This window comes from Manis javanica, chromosome 12 (assembly GCF_040802235.1).
Source record: "Manis javanica isolate MJ-LG chromosome 12, MJ_LKY, whole genome shotgun sequence".
NCBI classification, from domain to species: domain Eukaryota; kingdom Metazoa; phylum Chordata; class Mammalia; order Pholidota; family Manidae; genus Manis; species Manis javanica.
The window spans coordinates 65,151,122-65,177,038 of NC_133167.1; the positions used below are offsets into that span (position 1 = coordinate 65,151,122).

At 36.0% G+C, this 25,917-nt stretch overlaps 1 protein-coding gene across 4 annotated transcripts in view; it reads right to left on the bottom strand.

Moving 5' to 3' along the window:
* Positions 1-5,672: 5,672 nt before the first annotated feature.
* BBS5 (Bardet-Biedl syndrome 5) overlaps positions 5,673-25,917 on the bottom strand; it is a 32,304-nt gene continuing 12,059 nt past the window's right edge. For 2 of the 4 annotated variants that reach the window (XM_017660472.3, XM_073218731.1), the window contains exons 6-12: positions 24,210-24,345; positions 21,759-21,854; positions 19,809-19,871; positions 10,726-10,860; positions 7,175-7,258; positions 6,223-6,246; positions 5,673-6,071 (exon numbers count right to left, since the gene is read on the bottom strand). In XM_017660472.3, coding sequence (XP_017515961.1) covers positions 5,970-6,071; positions 6,223-6,246; positions 7,175-7,258; positions 10,726-10,860; positions 19,809-19,871; positions 21,759-21,854; positions 24,210-24,345 — 640 coding nt within the window. In that variant the 3' untranslated portion in view covers positions 5,673-5,969. The remainder of the gene's footprint in view (positions 6,072-6,222; positions 6,247-7,174; positions 7,259-10,725; positions 10,861-19,808; positions 19,872-21,758; positions 21,855-24,209; positions 24,346-25,917) is intronic. The other 2 variants (XM_073218730.1, XM_073218729.1) reach the window with 2 other exon arrangements.

Sequence of the window (25,917 nt, forward strand, 5' to 3'; positions counted from 1 at the left end):
TGAAATCATTTGGTACTTGTCTTTCTCTGCCTGGCTTATTTCACAGAGCATAATACCCTCTAGCTCCATCCATGTTGTTGCAAATGGAAGGATTTGTTTTCTTCTTATGGCTGAATATATTCCATTGTGTATATGTACCACTTCTTCTTTATCCATTCATCTACTGATGGACACTTAAGTTGCTTTCATTTCTTGGCTATTGTGAATAGTGCTGCGATAAACATAGGGGTACATATGTCTTTTTCAAACTGGGCTCCTGCATTCTTAAATTCCTAGGAGTGGAATTCCTTGGTCAAATGTTATTTCTACTTTGAGTTTTTTGAGGAACCTCCATAGTGCTTTGCACAATGGTTGAACTAATTTACCTTTCCACCAGCACTGTAGGAGGCTTCCCCTTTCCCTATATCCTCTCCACCATTTGTTTTTGTTTGTCTTTTGGATTGTGGCCATCCTTACAGGTGTGAGTTGATATCTTATTGTGGATTTTATTTGCATTTCTCTGATGATTAGTGATGTGGAGCATCTTTTCATGTGCCTGTTGGACATGTGAATTTCTTCTTTGGAGAAGTGTCTGTGTCTGTTCAGCTCCTCTGCCCATTTTTTAATTGGCTTGTTTTTTGTTTGTTGAGGTGTATGAGCTCTTTATATAATTTGGATGTCAACCCCTTATTGGTTATGTCATTTATGAATATATTCACCCATACTGTAGGATGTCCTTTTGTTCTACTGATGGTGTCCTTTGCTGTACAGAAGCTTTTCAGTTTGTTTATAGTCCCACTTGTACATTTTTGCTTTTGTTTCCCTTGCCTGGGGAGATATGTTCATGAAGAAGTTGCCCATGTTTATGTCCAAGAGAATTTTGCCTATTTTTTTTCTAAGAGTTTTATGGTTTCATGACTTACATTCAGGTCTTTGATCCACTTTGAGTTTACTTTCGTGTATAGGGTTAGACAATAATCCAGTTTCATTCTCTTACATGTAGCTGTCCAGTTTTGCCAACACCAGTTGTTGAAGAGGCTGTCATTTCCCCATTGTATGTCCATGGCTCCTTTATCATATATTAATTGACCATATATGGTTGGGTTTATATCAGGGCTCTCTAGTCTGTTCCATTGGTCTATGGGTCTGGTCTTGTGCCAGTAACAAATTGTCTCGCTTACAGCGGCTTTGTAGTAGGGCTTGAAATCGGGAAGCATAATTATCCCCGCTTTATTCTTCATTCTCAGGATTGCTTTGGCTATTTGTTTTTTTTGTGTGTGTTTCTATATGAATTTTAGCACTATTTGCTCTAGTTCATTGAAGAGTGCTGTTGGTATTTCGATAGGGATTGCTTTGAAACTGTAGGTTGCTTTAGGCAGGATGACCATTTTAACAGTATTAATTCTTCCTATCCATGAGCATGGGATGTATTTCCATTTATTGGTATCTTCTTTAAATATCTCTCATGAGTGTCTTGCCTTTTTCAGGGTAGAGGTCTTTCCCTTCCTTGGTTAGGTTTATTCCTAGGTATTTTATTCTTTTTGATGCAATTGTGAATGGATTTGCTTTACTGATTTCTCTGCCAGTTCATTATTAGTGTATAGGAATGCAACAGATTTCTGTGTTAATTTTGTATCCTGCAACTTTGCTGAATTCAAATATTAGTTCTAGTTCTTTAGGGTGGATTCTTTAGGGTTTTCTATGTATTATATCATGTCATCTGCAAACAGTGACAGCTTTACTTCTTCCTTACCGATCTGGATGCCTTTTATTTCTTTGTGTTGTCTGACTGCCATGGCTAGGACTTCTAGTACTGTGTTGAATAAAAGTGGGGAGAGTCCGCATCTTTGTTTTGTTTCCAATCTTAAAGGAAAAGCTTCCAGGTTCTCACCGTTCAGTATGATGTAGACTGTGGGTTTGTCAAATATGACCTTTATTATGGTTAGGTACTTGCCCTTTATACCCATTTTGTTGACAGTTTTTATCATGAATGGATGTTGAATTTTGTCGAATGCTTTTTCAGCATCTATAGAGATGATCATGTGGTTTTTGTCCTTTTTGTTGATGTGGTGGATGATGATGGATCTTTGAATATTCTACCATTTTGCATCCCTGGAATAAATGCTACTTGATCATGATGGATGATCTTTTTGATGTATTTTTGAATTCAGTTTGCTAATATTTTTTAGAATTTTTGCATCTATGTTCATCAGGGGTATTGGTTTGTAATTTTCTTTTTTTGTGGTGCCTTTGCCTTGTTTTGGTATTAGAGTTATGTGGGCCTCATAGAATGAGTTTGAGAGTATTCCCTCCTCTTCTACTTTTTGCAAAACTAAGGAGGACGGGTATTAGGTCTTCACTAAGTTTTTGATAAAATTCATCAGTGAAGCTATCTGGTCCAGTAGTTTTGTTTTTAGGTAGTTTTTTGATTATCAATTCAATGTGTTGCTGTTAATTGGTCTGTTCAGATTTTCTGTTTCTTCCTGGGTCAGCCTTGGAAGGTTGTATTTTTCTAGGAAGTTGTCCTTTTCTTCTAGGTTATCCAGTTTACCATATAATTTTTCATAGTATTCTCTAATAATTCTTTGTATTTCTGTGGTGTCCATAGTGATTTTTTTCCTTTCTCATTTCTGATTCTGTTTATGTGTGTAGACTTTTTTTCTTGATAAGTCTGCTATGGTTTATATTTTTATTTTTTGGAAAAACAAGCTCCAGCTTTTCTTGATTCTATTGTGTTATTCTTCTTAATTTTATTAATTTCTGCTCTAATCTTTATTATGTCCCTCCTTCTACTGACTTTGGGCCTCATTTGTTATTCTTTTTCTAGTTTCGGTAATTGTGGGTTTAGACTGTTCATATGGAATTGTTCTTCTTTCCTGAAATATGCCTTTACTGCAATATACTTTCTTCTTAACACAGCCTTCACTGTGTCCCACAGAATTTGCTGTGTTGAATTATTGTTGTCATGTGTCTCCATATATTGCTTGATCTCTGTTCTTATTTGGTCATTGATCCATTGATTAGGAGCATATTGTTAAGCCTCCATGTGTTTGTGGGCCTTTTTCATGTTCTTTGTGTAATACCTTTGGTGTCTGAGAAGCTGGCTGGTACAATTTCATTTTTGAATTTCGTGAGTCTCTTTTTGTGGCCTAGTATGTGATCTATTCTGGAAAACATCCCATGTACACTTGAGAAGAATGTGTATCCTGCTGCTTTTGGGTGAAATGTTCTATACTTGTCTGTTAGGTCCATCCATTCTAATGTGTTGTTCAGTGCCTATCTCCTTATTTTCTGTCTGGATTATCTGTCCTTTAGGGTGAGTGGTATGTTGAAGTCTTCTAAAATGAATGCCTTACATTCTATTTCCCCCTTCAATTCTTTGATATTTGTTTCACATATGTAGGTGCTCCTGTGTTGGGTGCATAGTTATAATACTTATGTCCTCTTGTTGGACTGACCCCTTCGCCATTATGTAATGCCCTAGTCTCATTATTTTCTTTGTTTGGAAATCTATTTTGTCTGATACATGTACTGCAACTCCTGCTTTTTTCTCTGTTAGTTGCATGAAATATCTTTTTCCATCCCTTCACTTTTAGTCTGTGTATGTCTTTGAGTTTAAAGTGAGCCTCTTGTAGGCAGCATATTGGTGAGTCTTGTTTTTTATCCTTTCATTGACTCTATGTATTTTTATTGATACATTCTGGCTATTTACATTTAGGGTGATTATTGATAGGTATGTACTTATTGCCATTGTAGGCTTTAGATTCATGGGTACCAATAGTTCAAGGATAATTTCTTTATTATCTAACAGTCTAATTTAACTCAGTACGGTATTACAAACAGAATCTAAAGGTTCTTTTTTTTTCTTTCTTCCTCCTCCATTCTTTATGTATGTCATATTCTGTACTTTATCCCTTGACTGACTTTGGGAGTAGTTGATTTGATTTTGCATCTGCTTAGTAATTGTTCTACTTTCTTTACTGTGGTTTTATTTCCTCTGGTGACAGCTATTAAACCTTAGGAGCACTTCCATCTATACCAGTCCCTCCAAAATACACTGTAGAGATGGTTTGTGGGAGGTAAATTCTCTCAGCCTTTGCTAATCTGGAAGTTGTTTAATCCTTCCTTCAAATTTAAATGTTAATCTTACCGGGTAGAGTATTCTTGGTTGGAGGCCCTTCTGCTTCATTACGTTAAATATAACATGCCACTGCCTTCTGGCCTGTAAGGTTTCTGTTGGGAAGTCCAATGATAGCCTGATAGGTTTTCCTTCATATGTGATCTTTTTTCTCTTTCTAGCTGCTTTTAAAAGTCTGTCTTTATCCTTGATCTTTGCCATTTTAATTATTATTATGTCTTGGTGTTGTCTTCCTTGGGTTCCTTGTGTTGGGAGACCTGTGCTCCTCCTTGGCCTGAGAGACTATTTCCTTCCCCAGATTGGGGAAGTTCTCAGCAATTACCTCCTTGAAGACACTTTCTAGCCCTTTTTCTTTCTTCTTCTTTTGGTACCCCTATAATTTGAATATTGTTCCTTTTGGATTGGTCACACAGTTCTCTCAATATTCATTGATTCCTAGAGATCCTTTTTTTCTCTCTGTGCCTCAGCTTCTGTGTATTCTGCTTCTCTAATTTCTATTTTATTTACTGTCTCCTCTACTTAATATGCTTTTAAATCCCTCCATTGTATGTTTCATTTTAGACACTGTATTCTTTAACGATAGAGTCTCATTCCTGAATTTTTCAATATTTTTCTGTACCTTCTTGATATTGTTTATGATTTTTATTTTTAAATCTCTTCAGGAAGATTGAGTAGTTCAGTTTCTATTGGACCTCTTTCTGGTGTTTGAACCAGGTTCCTTTGATGTTTCATATTTGTCTGTGGCGCCCTCTAGTGCCCAGAAGCTCTCCTCTCTGGAGCTGCTCAGTCCCCAGAGGGATGGTGTGGGCTGCAGGTGAGCGGTGTTAGTGCCCTGTTATGTGAGGTCTGTTCTTTTCTCCAGGCGTATGCAGTTTGGCACAGCTTTTTTCCTGTTGGTCTTTCAGGATTAGTTGTATTAACTATATTTTCACATTTATATGGTTTTGGGAGGAAGTTTCTGTCTCACCTCTCATGCCACCATCTTTAATCCCCCAGTTTCTTATTTTGAATGTCTCTACACACTTACTCCTTTCCTTCTAGAGAAACAGGGCTCCTTTGGCTAATAGGAATGATTTGAAAAAGGTTCCTTACAATGTTTCTTTACACTGAAGCTGTGGCAAAAGACTTAACGCCAGAGAAGTCAACAAATCTTACCTACCCAAGATATGAAAAAATAGTACCCTATTTTCGAAAGCTTGAAAGTTTTAAAGAATACAAATGAGGAGAAAACCAATACATGAACTATTTATTTACAAAGTAATTAAAAATATTTCCTTACAAAATAAATTCTTGCCAAAATATTGAAATTATTTACAAAATAGGGCCCAAACATTACATAGGGTTTGCTATATCTAGAGTTACTTAAAATTTTTAGTTTTTACAGAAATGATCACCTAAATGTGGCAAGTTTAAGGGTCATAATTTATGTTCAAGTTGGCTTACAGTTTGAGCTATGTGATTATATATTTTAACCAGATTTTTATAATTAAAACAGTATTTTGATTACTTTTTAGTATAGTCTTACTCTTTTAAAGCATACTTTCAAAACATTAAATAGTGCTGCATAAATTCTTTATTAAACCAAGTATGATACAGTCATTTAATAGCCATATATTGGGTACAAAATAAACATATTTACAAACCAGATACATAAACACATTTTGGTTACAATCTTAACGTACAATTTTTGGAAAACTGTCAGTAAAATCTAAGATAAATGGGTTTTCCTTAATCATTAAAAAACTCATTCTTAAAGGCTTTTTCTGTAATCATAAAAATCATTCCATGGCTCATAGAAGGTGAGTAGGTATCTTTAATCTTAGCTTATCTTTAAATGAAATTCAGATCAAGATTAACTCATTACTTCCCAAAGTCCCTGTAGGGTGAATCCATCCTTCAATTTCTCTATTGCAAGCCCCAATTCTTCTGAAAATACAGGTTCACGATCTTGTTGCTTTTTGGGAGATAAGAGGATGTTATGGGAATCAGAAGGTGGGAAAGGAAGAGAAAAAAACAGAAAATAGGTTACACTTAAGTTTGTGAATACTAAATGTTGGAATATAGAAAGTTTTTTTCCCCATATACTATAGGTAAATTGTCCTTACCTTATTACCATCAGCAAAATAAGCCTATAAGACAAAGAAAATTATATTTCACATACTCAACATATAATATAGTTCAGTGGGCTAAGGAATAGGTAATTAATTTATAGAACAATTCTGTAACTAAATGTATTTTATGTTCTGTTACTGTGTGTCTAATGGTTTTCCCACCTATTTTTACAGTGCTGGTAGCAGAATTCTCTTTTTCTATTAATGATCATTAATGGTTACAAGATCTCTGCTTAAGCTCTAAAAAGTATGCTTTGTAATTAGTGTACAGTTGGCATTGTTATTTTGAAAGGAGATAAAAATAAGCTATAAAATATTATCCCTACTTTTGATTTAGAAGATGTTTACATAACAAAATAATCAGTGCTTCAGTGTGTCAGCAAATCCATATAGTTTGACGTAGTAGTTTGTAATTAAATATTTTACACTATTTTCACACTTTTATTTAGAGACATTTTTTCTTAGAGGAGTATGTTGATCAGATTCACAGATCAAAATATATAGAAAGCATTATTATTATTGTGGCTATTAAATAATATAAATTTAGAAACAGTAAAGTTTATTCAAATACCTTTTTAAAGATAATATATCTATAAATTGAATGGAAGTCCATCTCATACAGATTAATTATGGGAAGTATAGATTTTATATTAAACTATATTTAACATGCCCTATTATTCCAAGATATGAAAAAACTTCACAGACCTGAAATCCTCTTAATAACTGTGTTCTCAAATAATTTCCCAGTTAGGTGATTCAAAAGTATTTTCACACACATAAAAAATCCATGACTTAAAAAAAAAATTACTCTCCAATCCTGTTTAAGATACTCTCAAAAGATTCAAGTTCTGTGGTTCATCACTAATTAAACAAGTATTTAATTCAACATGACTGAGATAAAAAAACAATCACAAGAAATTTAGTAGCTCTTCTTTGTGATACTCACCACAAAAGCATCTGTATGATCATCAGAATCTATTTCTACATCATCTTGAATTTGTTCAACTGTCAAAGCTTCAAGGGGCTGTGGCTGAAAATCAGTAGATGTTAAAATGCATCAGAGATAATAATAATCAAACAAATAATTTTAGTAAAATATGCTGTGAGAATTATAAATATTTGGAAAAGAATAACACAATTACAAACTACTCAAGTCTTATAAAATATCACTGCATATTTACATTCTACTAAAACTAACTTGATAATGAGTCAGTTAAACCTAAGCTTTTAAATCTGAAGTCAATAGCATCAAAAGGATTAAAATGACAAATTTACAGATTCTTCATATGACACTTAGAGTTATCCTTAAAGAAAACCTCTCACTGGACTTTATCTGATTTTCTTTACATAGTTAAAAACCTAAGTTTTGTATAATAGCAAAGTCTCAATTTTCCTCAAAATAGTTTATTAAATAGAATTTGTGAAAAGAACTGAGATTCGTATGGAATATTCTAGAGGTAAAACAGAATAAAATATAGGTTGATTAATTTATAAATTCATTTTTTTCCCCAAACATTTGAGTATCTGGTGTATTAGGCACTTTGCTAGTACTATCAAGGGTTTAGAATCCTTGGCCCTACCCACAAAAAGTCTGTGATCTAGTGGGAGTAGAGCAAAGGATAAAGCACAATTACAAATAACTGTTAGGTTGAGCCATTTGAAATTACCATTTTTGTTAGTAAAAAAAGATCCAATATTAATAATATCATATGGTTCAACCAATGCATAGTAGCTATACCAAATGCAGTATCTATTATAGTAAAAGAGTTGGAGACAGAGCAACTTCTGGTTTGTGAATCCCAGAAACTTTCATGAAGAAAAGGTTGGCATGTGAACTAGGCCTTTTAGGATGAGGATGATTTTCATCGGTAGAATTAGAGGAAAGAGTATTTCTAGCAGAAGAGATCACCATCAGCAAAGGTGAGAAAACTCAGGATGTGGCGGAAGAATGATGAATTATCTGGTAGAGTCAGATTACAGGAGACCCATGAGACAGATGGAGCTAAGCAGGGCTATTGTGCTGAACCACCTCAGCAAGCATCAGTCACATTAAAGTCTATGTGAACAAGGTTCTCTAGCATTAGGCAGTGCACAGTCCGCACAATCAGACACTGCAGAAAATGCAGACTGGCTTCTACTGAAATCCCTTAATACCAGCCCAACTTTATTTATAGGTGAGGTAGTATTGAGGATGGAAGGATATTGTTTGACAATATTGACCTGATCCCCTAATCTGAGAATAGCCTCAGTGTTTGTCATGTTCAGACCTGTATGACTGTGTACAAATAATTTAACCTATCTGACCCTCAGCCTCAACTGTGAGATAAGCATAATAATAATAATGATATACTTCACAGTATTGTTGGGAGGATTAAATGAGATGATGCATATAAAATTCTAGAGCAGCGAATGGCAAAAAGTAGGTGTTCAACACAGTCATTCAACAGCTATGAATATTTACTGAGAGCCTATTATTGCTAGTTTAGATTGCTGGAGATACAGTGCAGACAAAAATCTCTGACTTCACAGAGATGATTTATAATAGGGGAGACTGATTAGTGTTACCACAAGTAAAGCAATCAAGCAAGCAAGGGACAAAACAATGGTGGCAGCTGCTGCTTTAGATGGCTAGTCAGGGGTAGCCTGTGGTAGGGACTCACAGGTGACAAGAGTGAGCTGTTATGGCTGGCTATTCTGTACTGGGGGCCAAAGAAGGGGAAAAGAGAACTAACCTGAGTGTTTCCCACATACCAGGCATTTTACAGAATGATTAATAATGATTAATAACTTTGTGAGATATTATTTTCATTTTGTGATGAGAAAACTGAAACTCAAATTTTCCTAGGGTCATTGATAAATGAAGTCGGGTTTGTCAGGTTCCAAGGATCATGCTTGTTCTACATCATTCTGCAGGCAAAAGCAATGGCAGTAACTGCACCATGAGCGAAAAGGAAGGACAGCAACAGAGAGGAGGCTGGTAGGACTGACTAAATTTGTAACACGGATAATCAGAAAAATAGAAAAGGAAAACTCCAAGATTTTGAGCACAGATGACTTTGACAATGCTAAAAATAAAATAATAAACAGATAAATCAGCAGGATGGTACTTCTGAGAAAAATGGTGGAATTTTTTGTGTGTCAAGTTCAAATGCTTAACTAAACTCTAGTGTACCTTACTGACTTGGATCATTATTTACTTAAATATATTATTAAGATAAACCATTAAATGAGAAATTCAATTTATGTTATTTGGAATATTCACATATGTGAAGATATTCCAGAATATTTGGAACCATGATTAAGCCAAAAAAGTGTGTCACTATCAGAAAGAAAGATTTACAGAAATACTAGTTGAAGAAACTGAAGGAAGGGTGATATTACTGAGGAATATACAAAGAAAGTAGAGTCAAAGGGAGAATGTTGAAGGAAACGCAGGTTGGGAAAAAAACAGAAAAGATAGTTAAGGAGATGAAATATATAGAATGCATGCATGACAGCAACCCAGAGAGAAGTTTCAGATGGAAAGGTAAAGGAATTTGACAGGGAGATAAAAAAATTAAGTATAAGGAGCAGTACCAGGTGACAGAGCTTGGTGCAGTCAGAGTGTGTGAATCTGTACTTAACTGCTCAGCTCTATTCCTGATCTTGTCAGGTCACAGGCTGTAGTCCAAGAGCAGAACAGACAGAGAGAATATATGTGATATGCCTTGACATGCTGAGTACTGGCAGGACACTGCTGAAAAAATGGACAGCAAGGGCACCAGCAATAGCATGCACAGGAGGGACACCAGCAGAAGAGACCTCAGGTAAGAATGGTCAGCAAGGGCACCAGGGACAGCACCTTTGGTAAGGGTACCACTGATAGAGCATGGTGAGGCTGTCTGAATGCAGTGGCTGGTGAAGACACCAGGGACAGACAGATGACAAGGGCCCCAACTGGAGAGGCTGAAGAGAAAAGCCAAAAGAGAGATGGTGTAACTGGGAGCACAAACTGGAGGAGAAACCAGAAATCATGAAGAAGGCAGAGAGCAGACATGTGGGTGTGAGATTAAAGATATTTCATAGCTGGTAGGGCAGAGATATTGATCAACAGGAATGGGCATAGACCCTACTGATGGAGCAGACTCCTGGAGTTGCTATATTGCAAGGCACTGGGGGAAGAGAATGGTGTCCATGAGGCATATAAGATTTGTCCAAATGCTAAGGGGAGGCTGAAGTAGAAGAAAAATGAAGGTGACAGAATGAGAGACTTGAATTTGTCTACATCAGAGAAGCTTTGCACTTGGAGACTTCCCTGGATAGGCTGCTCACCTAGAAGGGCAGGAATAGATGAGGCAGCAGGGAGAAGACAAGAGGTCAGCATGAGTTAGTGAGCAGTCTGTATATTCATAATTTTAAGCATAATTAAACTTAAATTATAAAGTGTTTATATCTGAATATTTATAGATTATATCAAAGTAATTCAGCAAACTGTATTTCACATACTGAGCAAATTACCTTTTCTTCCATCTTGTAATCTACTCCAAATATAGGACTGGTAGAATAGACTTTGTGAAGTGAATTGATTTCCTTAACTGATTCTTGTAGTTTTTCCACAGGATCTATTTTAAAGCCAAGGACATACCCTCCACTCTATGAATAAATAATGAAAAAACAAAAAACAAGCCTGAAGAATGGTATTTCCAGTACTCAATAAACTATTGCTCTAATGTCCTTATTCCAGAGGACAATAAATAAGCTAATTTTTAAAATTTACTATTTATATGCCAAGCATACACAAAAATAGGGAAGTATACTCAGTATCCATGTAGTCATCATCCAGCTTCAACAAGTAACGACTCACGGCCAACTCTGCTGGATCTGGAACCTTTCCCTCCCCCAAATCTCCTTCTCTCACTCACTCAAGATTATTTTGAAGCGTATCCAGATATCATATCATTTCATGTGTAAAGATCAAAGCTGATTATTTCAATATTAAAAAAACATACACGAGATTATGAAGGCCAAAGGAGCTAAGCTTTTCTTGGGCTACACCTTGAAAATACACTATATTATAAAAAGAAGACATGGAATGCCTATCTGAGACTATCTCCTTGAAGACTTGAGAAACTTGACTGTGAGACTGTTAGGGAAGAATGTTAAAAATATTAAGGAGTAGAGAATGAAACTGGATCACTGTCTAACCCCATACACAAAAGTAAATTTGAAATGGATCAAAGACCTGAATGTAAGTCATGAAACCATAAAACTCTTAGAAAAAAACATAGGCCAAAATCTCTTGTACATAAACATGAGCGACTTCTTCATGAACATATCTCCCTGGGCAAGGGAAACAAAAGCAAAAATGAACAAGTGGGACTATATCAAACTATAAAGCTTGTGTACAGCAAAGGACACCATCAATAGAACAAAAAGGTACCCTACAGTATAGGAGAATATATTCATAAATGACAGAGCCGATAAAGGGTTGACATCCAAAATATATAAAGAGCTCACGCACCTCAACAAACAAAAAGCAAACAATCCAATTAAAAAATGGGCAGAGAAGCTGAACAGACAGTTTTCCAAAGAAGAAATTCAGATGGCCAACAGACACATGAAAAGATGCTCCACATCGCTTGTCATCAGAGAAATGCAAATTAAAACCACAATGAGATATCACCTCACACCAGTAAGGATTGCCACCATCCAAAAGACAAACAACAAATGTTGGCAAGGTTGTGGAGAAAGGGGAACCCTCCTACACTTCTGGTGGGAATGCAAATTAGTTCAACCATTGTGGAAAGCAGTACAGAGGTTCCTCAAAAAGCTCAAATAGAAATGTCATTTGACCCAGGAATTCCACTTCTAGGAATTTACCCTAAGAATGCAGCAGCCTGGTTTGAAAAAGACAGATGCACCCCTATGTTTATTGCAGCACTATTTACAATAACCAATAAATAGAAACAACCTAAGTGTCCATCAATAGATCAATGGATAAAGATGATGTGGCACATATACACAGTGGAATATTATTCAGCCATAAGAAGAAAACAAATCCTACCATTTGCAACAACATGGATGGAGCTAGAGGGTATTATACTCAGTGAAATACGCCAGGTGGAGAAAGACAAGTACGAAATGATTTCACTTCATATGTGGAGTATAAGAACAAAGAAAAACTGAAGGAACAAAACAGCAGAAGAATCACAGAACCTAAGAATGGACTAACAGTTACCAAAGGGAAAGGGACTGGGCAGGAGGGGTGGGAAGGGAGGGATAAGGGCAGGGAAAAAAAAAGGGCGTCTTATGATTAGCATGTATAATGTGGGGGGGTGCATAGGGAGGGATGTGCAACACAGAGAAGACAAGTAGTGGGTCTACAGCATCTTACTACACTGATGGACAGTGACTGTAATGGGGTTTGTGGGGGGGGACTTGGTGAAAGGGGAAGTCTAGTAACCATAATGTTCTTCATGTAATTGTAGATTAATGATAATAAAATGAATTTAAAAATATACTAAGGAGCATACTGTACTAGGTGAGAGCATATACTTTTGGGTTCAAATTCTGGTTTTACAACAAACTAGCTGTATGATGCTGGGAAATATACTTTCCTTAATCTTTACAAGCCTCAATTTTCTAACTGTAACATGCTTATAAAGTTATTATATAAAATAAAATAAAATATATATGACATTTGGTACAGTTTCTGGAACATAGTAACCACTCAATAAATGGAAGCTACTAATCTAAAGGTCAGGAAAAAGGAATGAACAGACAGTCATGTTTAAATTGAGAATTTAGAAAAGAAGTGATTGTATAAAAAAGTAAATGTTTTATTTAAATGTATTTCTGTAGAAACCTGGCATAATGGAGTTTATAATTAGATACAGTATAATCTGCATATGAGAATACACAATCTCAAATAGGGTGTGTGTGTGTGTGTGTGTATATATATATATATATATATATATAGATCTGTGTTTCTCAACAACAGACTTGTGAATCAGTCAGATCTGGAATCAAATTCTAGCCCCATCTCTGACTAATAGTGAAACCATGGGCAACGTTCCTAACTTATCTAACCCTCAGTTTCCTTGACTGTAGAATGGGGAAAAAATAGTAACTGTATCACAGGATTGTGTAAAGAATGAGATAATACATAAAAAGTACAGTAACTTGACTCTATTAAAAATTATAATCATGGAATTCAAGATGGCGGTGTGAGAGGTGAGACAGAGAACTCCTCCTAAAACCACAAACACTATAAAAATATAGTTAATTAATACAACTAACCCAAAAACAGCAACAGGAAAGAAGGCTGAACCAGACTGCATACAGACCTCAGGAACACAGAAGACCTCACAAAATAGGGTAATGTACCAAAGCTTTGATCCAGCGGGACCCAAGCCCTTCCCCGACCCCAGCTCACTGGTGGAAGGAAGAGAAACAGAGCAGGGAGGGGGTGGAAGCCTGGGACTGCTGACACCTAGCCCTGGAGGCCTGCTTTGCAAGCAGAAACCTATATTGTGTGGTGCTCTGGAGGTTGGGGAGCTGGGACAGGCGGAGTGCTTGAGAGACTGAGATTCCAGCCGTTTGGGGAAGATGGGATCCACATCCAGCCGCTCTGGGACAAAGGAAAGGCAGGTGGGCTGAGAGGCTTCCTAGCAATGAGAGGGCTGAAGGGGCGGTTTGCACGGAGCTTGCTGCACGGGAGAAGGGAGACCTGGACAAGGTTCTCTGAGCGCGCTCTGCCTGGCAGGTTGGGAACTCTGAGGAGTTTTAGCTGCTCCATCCCCCTGGCTGGCTGCTCACCTCCAAGTGACATGCAGCCTGCCGAGCCTTCCTCCTGGCCTGATAGCACCAGCTCGCACACCAGCAGTCACTGCACTGGCATCAGGCCAGCCAGAGGGAGGTCCCACCTACAACAGCTAGAGACGCCAAGCACAGAGGCTTACACCTCAGTGCTCGGTCCACTGGCTCTTATATTGGAGACAGGCACCACAGATAGGAATCAGGGAACAGATCTTCCCTGCCCCTAGGCACCAGCTCCGCTCCCCTATGACCCCCAACCTCACTCAGCTGGGCACTAGAGGGCACCACACAGAAATACAAAATGTCAAAAGAACCAGGTTCAGACCAAAATCTCACAAAACCGAGAAAAAGGGCCAAATGAAACTGAACTCACCAATCTTCCTCAAAGAGAGTTCAAAATAAAAACCATAAACATGCTTATGGAGGTACAGAAAAATATTCAAGTACTGAGAAACGAATTTAAGATGAAGATTCAATCATTAAGAAATTCCATATCTGAAATGAAACATACAATGGAGGGATTTAAAAGCAGATGAGATGTAGCAGAAGAGATGGTAAATGGGATATAAATTAGAGAAGAGGAATAAAAAGAAGCTGAGGTACAGAGAGAAAAAAGAATCTCTAAGAATGAAAGAATATTGAGAGAACTGTGTGACCAATCCAAAAGGAAGAATATTTGCATTACAGGGGTACCAGAAGAAGAAGAAGAGGGAGAAAAAGAGGTAGAAAGTGTCATTGAGGAGGTAATTGCTGAAAACTTCCCCAATCTGGGGGAGGAAATAGTCTCTCAGACCATGGAGGTGCACATATCTTCCAACACAAGGAACCCAAGAAAGACAACATCAAGACATATAATAATTAAAATGGCAAAAATCAAGGATAAAGACAGACTTTTAAAAGCAACTAGAGGGAGAAAAAAGATCATATGCAAAGGAAAACCCATCAGGCTATCATCAGATTTCTCAACAGAAACCTTACAGGCCAGAAGGAAGTGGAATGGTATATTTAATGCAATGAAGCAGAAGGGCCTTGAACCAAGAATACTCTATCCGGCAAGGTTTTCATTTAACTTTGAAGAACGAATTAAACAATTTTCAGATAAGCAAAAGCTGAGAGAATTTACCTCCCACAAACCACCTCTACAGTACATTTTGGAGGGACTGCTATAGATGGAAGTATTCCTAAGGCTAAATAGATGTCACCCAAGGGATAGACAAAGAGTAAAGAATATGATTCATAATGTACAAAGAATGGAGGAGGAAGAAAAAGGAGGAAAAAGAACCTTTAGGTTGTATTTGTAATAGCACATGAAGTGAGTTAAATTAGACTGTTAGACAGTAAGAGAATTACCCTTGAACCTTTGGTAACCACGTATCTAAGCTTGCAATGGCAAAAAGTACATACCTATTGATAATCCCCTTAAATGTAAATAGTATGAATGCACCAATCAAAAGACATAGAGTCACTGAATGGATAAACAAATACGACCCATCTATATGCTGCCTACAAGAGACTCACTTCAAACCCAAAGACATACACAGACTGAAAGAAAGTAAAGGGATGGAAAAAGATATTTCATGCAACGAACAGGGAGAAAAAGCAGGAGTCACAGTACATGTATCAGACAAAATTGACTTCAAAACAAAGAAAGTAAAAGAGACAAAGTAGGACATTACATAATGATAACAGGGTCAGTCCACGAAGAGGATATAACTATTATAAATATCTAGGCACCCAACACAGGATCACCTATGTATGTGAAACAAATACTAACAGAATTAAAGGGGGAAATCAAATTCAATCCATTCATTTTAGGAGACTTCAACACACCACTCACTCCAAAGGACAGATCAACCAGACAGAAAATAAGTAAAGAGACAGAGGCACTGAACAACGTATTAGAAGAGATGGACCTAACGGACATCAACAGAACACTCCATCCAAAAGCAACAGGATACACATTCTTAAGTGCACATGGAACATTTTCAAGAATAGATCATATACTAGGCCACAAAAAGAACCTCAGTAAATTACAAAAGATTAAAATTGTACCAACCAGCTTCTCAGATCACAAAGGTATGAAACTAGAAATAAATTACGCAAAGAAAATGAAAAATCCCACAAACACATGTAGGCTTCACAACATACTTGTAAATAACCAATGAATCAATGACCAAATAAAAACAGAGATCAAGCAATATATAGAGACAAATGACAACAATAAGTCAACACCACAAAATCTGTGGACGCAGAGAAAGACATGCTAAGAGGGAAGTATATTGCAATACAGGCCTACCTCAGGAAAGAAGAACTATCCCAAATGAACAGTCTAAACTCACAATTAATGAAAGGAGAAAAAGAAGAACAAATGAGGCCCAAAGTCAGCAGAAGGTGGGACATAAAAAAGATTAAAGCAGAAATAAATAAAATTGAGAAGAATAAAACAACAGAAAAAATCAATGAAAGCAGGAGCTGGTTCTTCGAGAAAATAAACAAAACAGATAAACCCCTAGCCAGACTTATCAAGAAAAAAAGAGAGTCTACACACATAAACAGAATCAGAAATGAGAAAGGAAAAATCACTACGGACACCACAGAAATACAAAGAATTATGAGAGAATACTATGAAAAATTATATGGTAACAAAGTGGATAAGCTAGAGGAAATGGACAACTTTCTAGAAAAATACAACCTTCCAAAGTTGACCCAGGAAGTAATAGAAAATCTGAATAGACCAATTACCAGCAAAGAAATTGAACTGGTAATCAAAAAACTTTCACAGAAAGAAACTCCTATGTTAGATGTTTTCACTACTGAATTTTATCAAACATTTAGTGAAGACCTAATACCCATTCTCCTTAAAGTTTTCCAAAAAATAGAAGAGACGGGAATACTTCCAAACTCATTCTATGAAGCCAGCATCACTCTAATACCAAAACCAGGCAAAGACACCACAATAAAAGAAAATTACAGACCAATATACCTGATGAACATAGATGCAAAAATATTCAACAAAATATTAGCAAACCGAATTCAAAAATATATCAAAAAGATCATCCATCATGGTCAAGTGGGATTCATCCCAGGGATGCAAGGATGGTACAACATTCTAAAATCCATTAACATCATCCACTACATCAACAAAGAGAAGGAGAAAAACCACATGATCATATCAATAGATGCTGAAAAAGCAGTTGACGAAATTCAACATCCATTCATGATAAAAAATCTCAACAAAATGGGTATAGGGGGCAAGTACCTCAACGTAATAAAGGCCATATATGACAAACACACAGCCAACATTATACTGAACAGCAAGAAGCTGAAAGCTTTTCCTTTAAGATCGGGAACAAGACAAGGATGCCCACTCTCCCCAGTTTTATTCAACATAGTACTGGAGGTCCTAGCCACAGCAATCAGACAACACAAGAAATAAAAGGCATCCAGATTAGCAAGGGAGAAGTCAAACTGTCCCTGTTTGCACATGACATGATATTGTACAGAAAAAACCCTAAAGAATCCACTCCAGAACTACTAGATCTAATATCTGAACTCAGCAAAGTTGTGGGATACAAAATTAATACACAGAAATCTGTGATATTCCTATACACTAACAATGAACTAGCAGAGAGAGAAATCAGGAAAACAATTCCATTCATAATTGCATCAAAAGGAATAAAAGACCTAGGAATAAACCTAACCGAGGAAGGGAAAGACTTATACTCTGAAAACTACAAGACACTCATGAAAGAAATTAAAGAAGATACCAATAAAAGGAAACACATCCCGTGCTCATGGATAGGGAGAATTAATATTGTCAAAATGGCCATCCTGCTTAAAGCAATCTACAGATTCAATGCAATCCCTATCAAAATAGCAACAGCATTCTTCAGTGAACTAGAGCAAATAGTTCTAAAATTCATATGGAACCACAAAGACCCTGAATAGCCAAAGCAATCCTGAGAAGGAAAAATAAAGCAGGGGGAATTATGCTCCCTCACTTCAAGCTCTACTACAAAGTCACAGTAATCAAGACAATTTGGTACTTGCAAAAGAACAGACCCATAGATCAATGGAACAGACTAGAGAGTCCAGATATAAACCCAAGCATATATGGTCAATTAATATATGATAAAAGAGCCATGCAATGGGGAAATGAGAGCCTCTTTAACAGTCAGTGTTGGCAAAACTGGACAGCTACATGTAAGAGAATGAAACTGGATCATTGTCTAACCCCATACACAAAAGTAAATGCAAAATGGATCAAAGAACTGAATGTAAGTCATGAAGCCATAAAACTTTTAGAAAAAAACATAGGCAACACTCTCTTCGACATAAACATGAGAAACTTCTTCATGAATGCATCTCTGCAGGCAAGGGAAACAAAAGCAAAAATGAACAAGTGGGACTGTATCAAACTGAAAAGCTTCTGTACTGCAAAGGACACCATCAGTAGAACAAAAAGGCAGCCTACAGTATGGGTGAATATATTCATAGATGACATATCCAATAAGGGGTTGACATCCAAATTAAACAAAGAATTCACACACCTCAACAAACAAAAAGCAAATAAGCCAATTAAAAAATGGGCAGAGGAGCTGAACACTTGTCCAAAGATGAAATTCAGATGGCCATGAGGCACATGAAAAGATGTTCCATATCCCTAGTCATCAGATATATGCAAATTAAAACCACAATGAGATATCACCTCACACCAGTAAGGATGGCCACAATCCAAAAGACAACAACAAATGTTGGTGAGCATGTGGAGAAAGGGAAGCCCTTCTACACTACTGGTGGAAAGTAAATTAGTTTAACTATTACGGAAAGAAGTATGGAGGTTCCTCAAAAAACTCAAAGTAGAAATACCATTTGACCAAGGAATTCCACTCCTAGAAATTTACCCTAAAATGCAGGAGTCCAGTTTGAAAAAGACATATGCACCCCTAGTTTATTGCAGCACTATTTACAATAGCCAAGAAATGGAAACAACCTAAGTGCCCATTAGTAGATGAATGGATAAAGAAGATATGGTACATATACACAATGGAATATTATTCAGCCATAAAAAGAAAACAAATCCTCCATTTGCAACAACATGGATGGAGCTAGAGGGTATTATGCTCACTGAAATAAGCTAGGTGGAGAAAGACATGTGTCACATGATTTCACTCATGTGAACCTTCCACATGGAGTATAAGAACAAAGCAAAAACTGAAGGAACAAAACAGCAGCAGACTCACAGAACCGCAGAATGGACTAACAGTTACCAAAGGGAAAGGGACCTGGAAGGATGGGTGGGAATGGATGGATAAGGGAGAAAAAGGGTTCATTACGATTAGCATGTATAATGTAGGGGGGGTGCACGGGGAAGGCAGTATAACACAGAGAAGACAAGTAGTGATTCTCTAGTATCTTACTACGCTGATGGACAGTGACTGTAAAGGGGTATGTGGTGGGGACTTGATAATACAGGGAGTCTGTAACCACAATGTTGTTCATGTAATTGTACATTAATGATAACAACAACAACAAAAAGATATAAAAACTTAAAAAAAATTATAATCATGATAATAATGATTATATCTGTCCAACAAAGAAACATAAGTAGGATTCTTCCTATGGGAACAATTACTGTATGACTTCAAACTCTTCATATAACTTCATGTTACAGCTAATATTCATTCTGAATGTAGACTGTTTTTATATAAATAAAACTAAAAATATAAACTCATACAATTTTACAAATGTATTAAAGATTAATAGAATGTAAACTATCTTACCTGCTGGGAGCTTTCAATGACAAGAGCTAGACCAAATTTTGACTCTCTAACCTTTATTGAACGCTAGATAGAATGAAAAGAAAATGTTAAGTTTTTATTACCTGTTATCTGTGTAGCAACTCTTTAACACAAGTTCTCAACTTCTATACAGTAACTATTAAAGAACAGAATTCTCCTTTTCTTCATTACACTCCCACAGAGATCAAGTAAATGACAATTTTTGTAGTGGAAATGGGCAGCAAATTTGTAAGGCCATATAAAGAATTCATCTCTGAAGTACGCACAAAATTCTCTGGCTCAATTTTCCCCCACTTTCAAGGAGTCCACAACTTATCTGAATATTTTAAACCAAAGGCCAAGAGTCTTTTAGTTATGGTGAGCCAGTGTCTTTTGTGGCTCCTAAGGCTGGGTTCATTTTTAAAAGTTGCACAAGTACGACTGCTGCAGGGAGAGACTGTGATGACATCAGATTGCAAACTCTTTTTAGCCAGGCTGAATTCATTCCAAAGGCTCTATTTGGCAACTGTATTCTTAAATAACAAAAATTATCCTACTTGAAAAACAGAAAGCACAAGGTTGTTTACTGCTCAGTAATTATTCAGTATAATAGAAATTAGGTCAGGCAAGCAATTAACACATGTAAATGCAATAAAAAACAGCAATGAACAATACAAATACCAATTTATCGTGTATGCAGACTCTGTCACACACTCCCAGCCATGATTATAAGTCATTACATTTCTCTAGATGACCAAAAATAATTTTCTTCCTATCAAATTTCATGATTTTCAGTTTGATGTGTTGTTTTTCTCCAAGCCGACTGAAAGCTCCTTGATACAACTATGTACTGATTCATGATTATCATGATTTTATCCCTAGCACATAGCACAGAGTAGGTGATCAATATTTGGCAAAAGGATGATCAGATATTTTAAAGTAACTCAGAAATCAAACAACTTAGCAAAAGATAGGCATTTTTAAAAATGGTATTTTCTAAATAACACATATATTGTATCTATCAATATTTATTAATGAAATGGTTTAGTCTGAAGAGAACTTATATCCTGTAGTAAGGGTGATTAATGATTAATATAGGATTTTTACAGAATTTTTCTGTAAAGAAAACCTTTATAAAATTTTAATAATTTTTATATTCAGTCTAATTTGCACTAGTCATATAGTTTCTTTTTTTTATTGAAGTATAGTTGATATACAATCTTACATTGGTTTCAAATATATAAGTAGTTTCTTTAGATAAAATGTAAAAAGTAGTTTCTTTAGATAAAATGAAAATTTTCAGTTTATTGGAGTTTACCATTTGTTTCACAGAATCACATACTTATCACAGCAGCAGGAGTGGAGTACAAAGAACCATCTTTATCTACTCTTAAAACAAACAGTATCAGATATAGTTAGTTCTTATTCTGGATTAACAGCTTTAACTGAGTTTAAGCTAAAACTGCTTTCACTAAAAACCATCTTGATTCCTTTCACTAAATCTGTAGTATGAATCCAGTATATTACATGTTGCTTCTGAACATAAAACAAAGTGTATGGGTCGGTGCGTGCCAAGGCCATTAAAGGAACCACTATAAACCCGCCTCTTGGGAAGATTATGGAAAATTTAGTAGCTAGAGCCCTTTGAATGGAATCTCAGAAAGAGACACCTTAATCTGTATGCTAACCACTTAAAATTTTACAATCCAGTATATTTCTCTCCTAATAGTAAATTAATAATGTTGCTGTTTTCCTTATATGTAAATACACTGGGTCTTTCCTATGTTGAAACAGTAAATTATCAAATTTTAGAAGTTTGCGCTCAGCTAAAGTGCTAAATGCTGCCACATAAAAAAGGGAGAGAATTCATCTAATCCTTAAAGTCCTATTAACTACTGAACAGAAATTATTTATTCTACATTAAAATAAGGTCACTAAAATGCACACACTTACAATTTGTAGATATGGTATACTGACGTTAAAGCTGCCATTCATATTTGCATGCCACACAATTCTCACATTGGTAATAAAAAAACTTCCTAAATTTCCCTTCAAAACAGAATGAGAGATACATCAACAATCATTTGTTGGCATACTTACTCTTTATTTTCTAAACACCAGAATAATTCTGATTATCACAGCAGCAGAGAATAGCAGATGGCAGTACAACTGGACAACTAAAAGCCTGCACTCTGGAGTTAAGATTCTAGTCATTACACTGTCAGCACTTAACAATTGGCTGACCATGGGCAAATTTCTTCTTGGTGCATTGTATGGAGATATGATAAAAATAACCCACGAAAATAAAGCCCTTAGTGTCCAGTGGATAGTAAATATTCTACAAGTGTTAGATCTTATTATGACCACTGTTCAAAACCTGAGATAAGTTGAGACAAACGAGTTGCAGGAAGAGACAGAACAAGACATGTATGATAATTCCCATCAATCCACAGAGTATTTCATGGTTAACACTGACTATAAATCTAAACTGTTTCCCAGTTACATGGCCCCTGGACATCTACTCAGAATTATCCCACCATGATAGCTAAGTGGTCTTAAAAAATTTTTAATGCCTAATAACATGGTACCAAAATTATCACCTCTACCATTTATCTATCATTTTCTAGCTCTACTTCCACCTCCTCCCTACCATATTCACCTGGTGGAATTTTCTTTATTTTATTCTTTGAGATTGGCCATAAAACATTAAATCAAAAACTCCAAACCTAGAAATCCCTCTTTTGGGATGGCAAGTTTAAAGCATCAGAAAAGACTATTTCAAATTATGATTAAATTAATAAACATACATACAAGTATATATACTTCCCTTCTCCACTCATCTTGCAAGAAATTGTTATACAAAAAATTTTAGCCCCCGTTATTCCTGGCCCAAGTCCCATTAAATTTTACCAAGTCTAACTTCATAAGCAATAATTTTTTATGTCATTTTTTCCTATTTTAGGAAAGAACTTGCATAACTCCAAGACTTTTTAAAATAATGGGGCATATTTTGTTTGCTTTATTGTTTTTCAACAAACGTAAGTTAGGTTGATAATAACCCCTATTTTCAATAAAATGATATTTCTGATAATCCTGGAACATTTTAATTACTTCATTTAAAATGCCAAGTGTTGTGCTAGCTGGTAAGGCTCTAACTATGAACAAAGTAACTTCACCCCTACCACCATAAGATCTACAATCACAAGGGGGCATACACAAGCTCTGTATTTTAGGGTAATAATAATCTGGAGTGGTGATTAGGTACAGGCTGCATAAGGAGCACGCAGAAGGAAGCTTTCAGAAAGTGACATTTAAGCCATGGGGCTAGTGAACTATGGTCTGTGGGCCAGATCTGGCCTGCTGCCTCACTTTGTATGGCCTACAATGTAAGAATGATTTTTAGATTTTTAAATGGTTGGAAAAAAGGTCAAAATAATAATATTTCATGACACACGATCATGTTGAAATTCAAATTTCAGTGTCTGTAATAAAGTTTTATTGAAACAGTCATGGCTCACTTGTTTACTTATTGTCTATGACTTGTTTCATACTAACAATGGCAGGACTGAGAAATTCTGACAGTAATTGCATGGCCTAGAAAGCCTAAAATATTTACCATCTGGCCCTTTACAGAAAACAGTTTGTTGATTCCTGTTGAGGAGTTATTCAGATGGGGAGCTGTCTATAGCCTATAAAATCTTTATCATAGTTTAAATCTACAACTTGTCAAATGAGCAAAGTTTATTTACAATTTAAGTATATGAATCAGTGTTTAGCAAAAAGCTCTTCATTCACATGCTATAGACTTAATACAGTGGCTACCAGTCAAATCTAGGTTGTAACACACTCAAAGGCTGGAAACTACTCTTAGTAAAAGAAATTTTTCTCTAGAAATTGATGTGTGACTCAGTTCAACTATTAGTTGCTTATATGTTTCAAAGGCCATAATTTCAAAAGCAAATGAAAAGTTACCAGTAATGGATGTAGGAGTCATCAAATCGGTTATATATCTAATTCCATAAAGACCAGATTAAAAAGCCTCTGTGACTGTCCACCCATAGCTCTCCTCCATCAGCATAAGTTATTAAGATGAGTGTAGCATGGTCTATAGGGAAGAGCATAGCTCTGGGACGAACTAGATGTCTGAGGTAACTTCCTTGGGTCCTGAGATTTTCATCTAATGGATAGGGACTGAATTAAATAATCTTTAAGGTCTATTCAAGCTCTAAATTCTATGTAGAAGAAATGTTGCTAAAAATAGCACAAAATCATAACAATACAAAAATCAGAGTAATATTTTATATAAAGAGCTATAATACTATAATGCTAATTTCAACAGAATTAAATGAATATACAAAATGATTACCAAAGCACTGCCCCAAAAGGTCATTAGTTGCACAATACCTGATCACTGGATAAATTCCATACTCCATTGATTTTATCATATACATGTTCTTGTGGTAATAATTTTAGTTGCTTATTTTGAATTAGTGCACTTCTCAATTTAAAATCACGATACATTTTAGAAGTTTCATATGCTCTGTGAAAAAGAATAAACAAAAGACTAACCCAAAATGAAAATGTGGTTTTCTTAGGTTATGCTTATTTATCTACTAAAATATACAGTTATTAGTACTTACATACATCACTTAAAAGTTATTATAATAACTAAAATAATTTTCTTTCCAATGTTTTGGTGATTACAGTCTTTTGTCAACTTTGTCATTTTAGTGTAGTATTTACACATATTATCTCAGCAGCCCATTTTTAGATGTTTAATTTCTAAGGTAACATGTATCATTCAACACAAATGAAAGGAAACATTGCTTGTGTATAACAGACATAGAAACTATTCTATCAAAATGCTTCCTTTCATTTCTTTGTTTTAGTAAAGGCACCATTATGCTTTTTATGTCAATAGGAGTCCTATTATTTTTCTTCCTGCAACCTGAAAACATTACGCTACATCTACCTCTGTATAGAAAATGAATCTGTGCCAACTCCAAAGAGAACCCCAGGACAAGGGTGTGTATATCTGTGTGTGTGTAAAATTCCTATGGCTTTTCCACATCACTAATTATCAGGGAAATGCAAATTAAAACCACAATGAGTATCACCTCATGCCAGTTAGGAAGGCCAACACAGAAAAGGACAGGAACAACAAATGCTGGCGAGGATGCGGAGAAAGGGGAACCCTCCTACACTGCTCGTGGGAATGTAAACTAGTTCAACCATTATGCAAAGCAGTATGTAGGTTCCTCAAAAAACTCAAAATAGAAATACCATTGGACCCAGGAATTCTACTCCTAGGAATTTACCCTAAGAATGCAGTTTCCCAGTCTCAAAAAGACATATGTACCCCTATGTTTATCGCAGCACTATTTACAATAGCCAAGAAATGGAAGCAACCTAAGTGTCCATTAGATGAATGGATAGAGAAGATGTGGTACATATACACAATGGAGTATTTATTCAGCCATAAGAGGAAAACAGATCCTACCATTTGCAACAACATGGATAGAGCTAGAGGGTATTATACTCAGTGAAATAAGCCAGGTGGAGAAAGACAAGTACCAAATGATTTCACTCATCTGTGGAGCATAAGAACAAAGCAAAAACTGAAGGAACAAAACAGCAGCAGACTCACAGAACCCAAGAATGGACTAACAGTTGCCAAAAGGAAAGGGACTGGGGGTGGCGGGTGGCAAAGGAGGGAGGAGGGGAATAAGGGGCATTACGATTAGCACACATAATGTAGAGAAGGGGGGGCACGGGGAAGGCAGTGGAGCACAGAGAAGACAAGTAGTGATTCTATAGCATCTTACTATGCTGATGGACAGTGACTGTAATGGGTATGTGGTGGGGACTTGATAATGGGGGGAATCTAGTAACCACAATGTTGCTCATGTAATAGTATGTTAATGATATAAAAAAAATCCCTATAGCTTTGTTTTCTTTCTCTTCAGGTCCCCCTGTTGATAAATACAGATGAAAATTATGTATTGATTATTAGTTTTGATTAACTTTACTATAACTTTTGGTCACTTCTAATTTTACTTTACAAAAATAAAGGCTAATGTATTACCCATTTAATAAAACTAAAGAGTTTTCT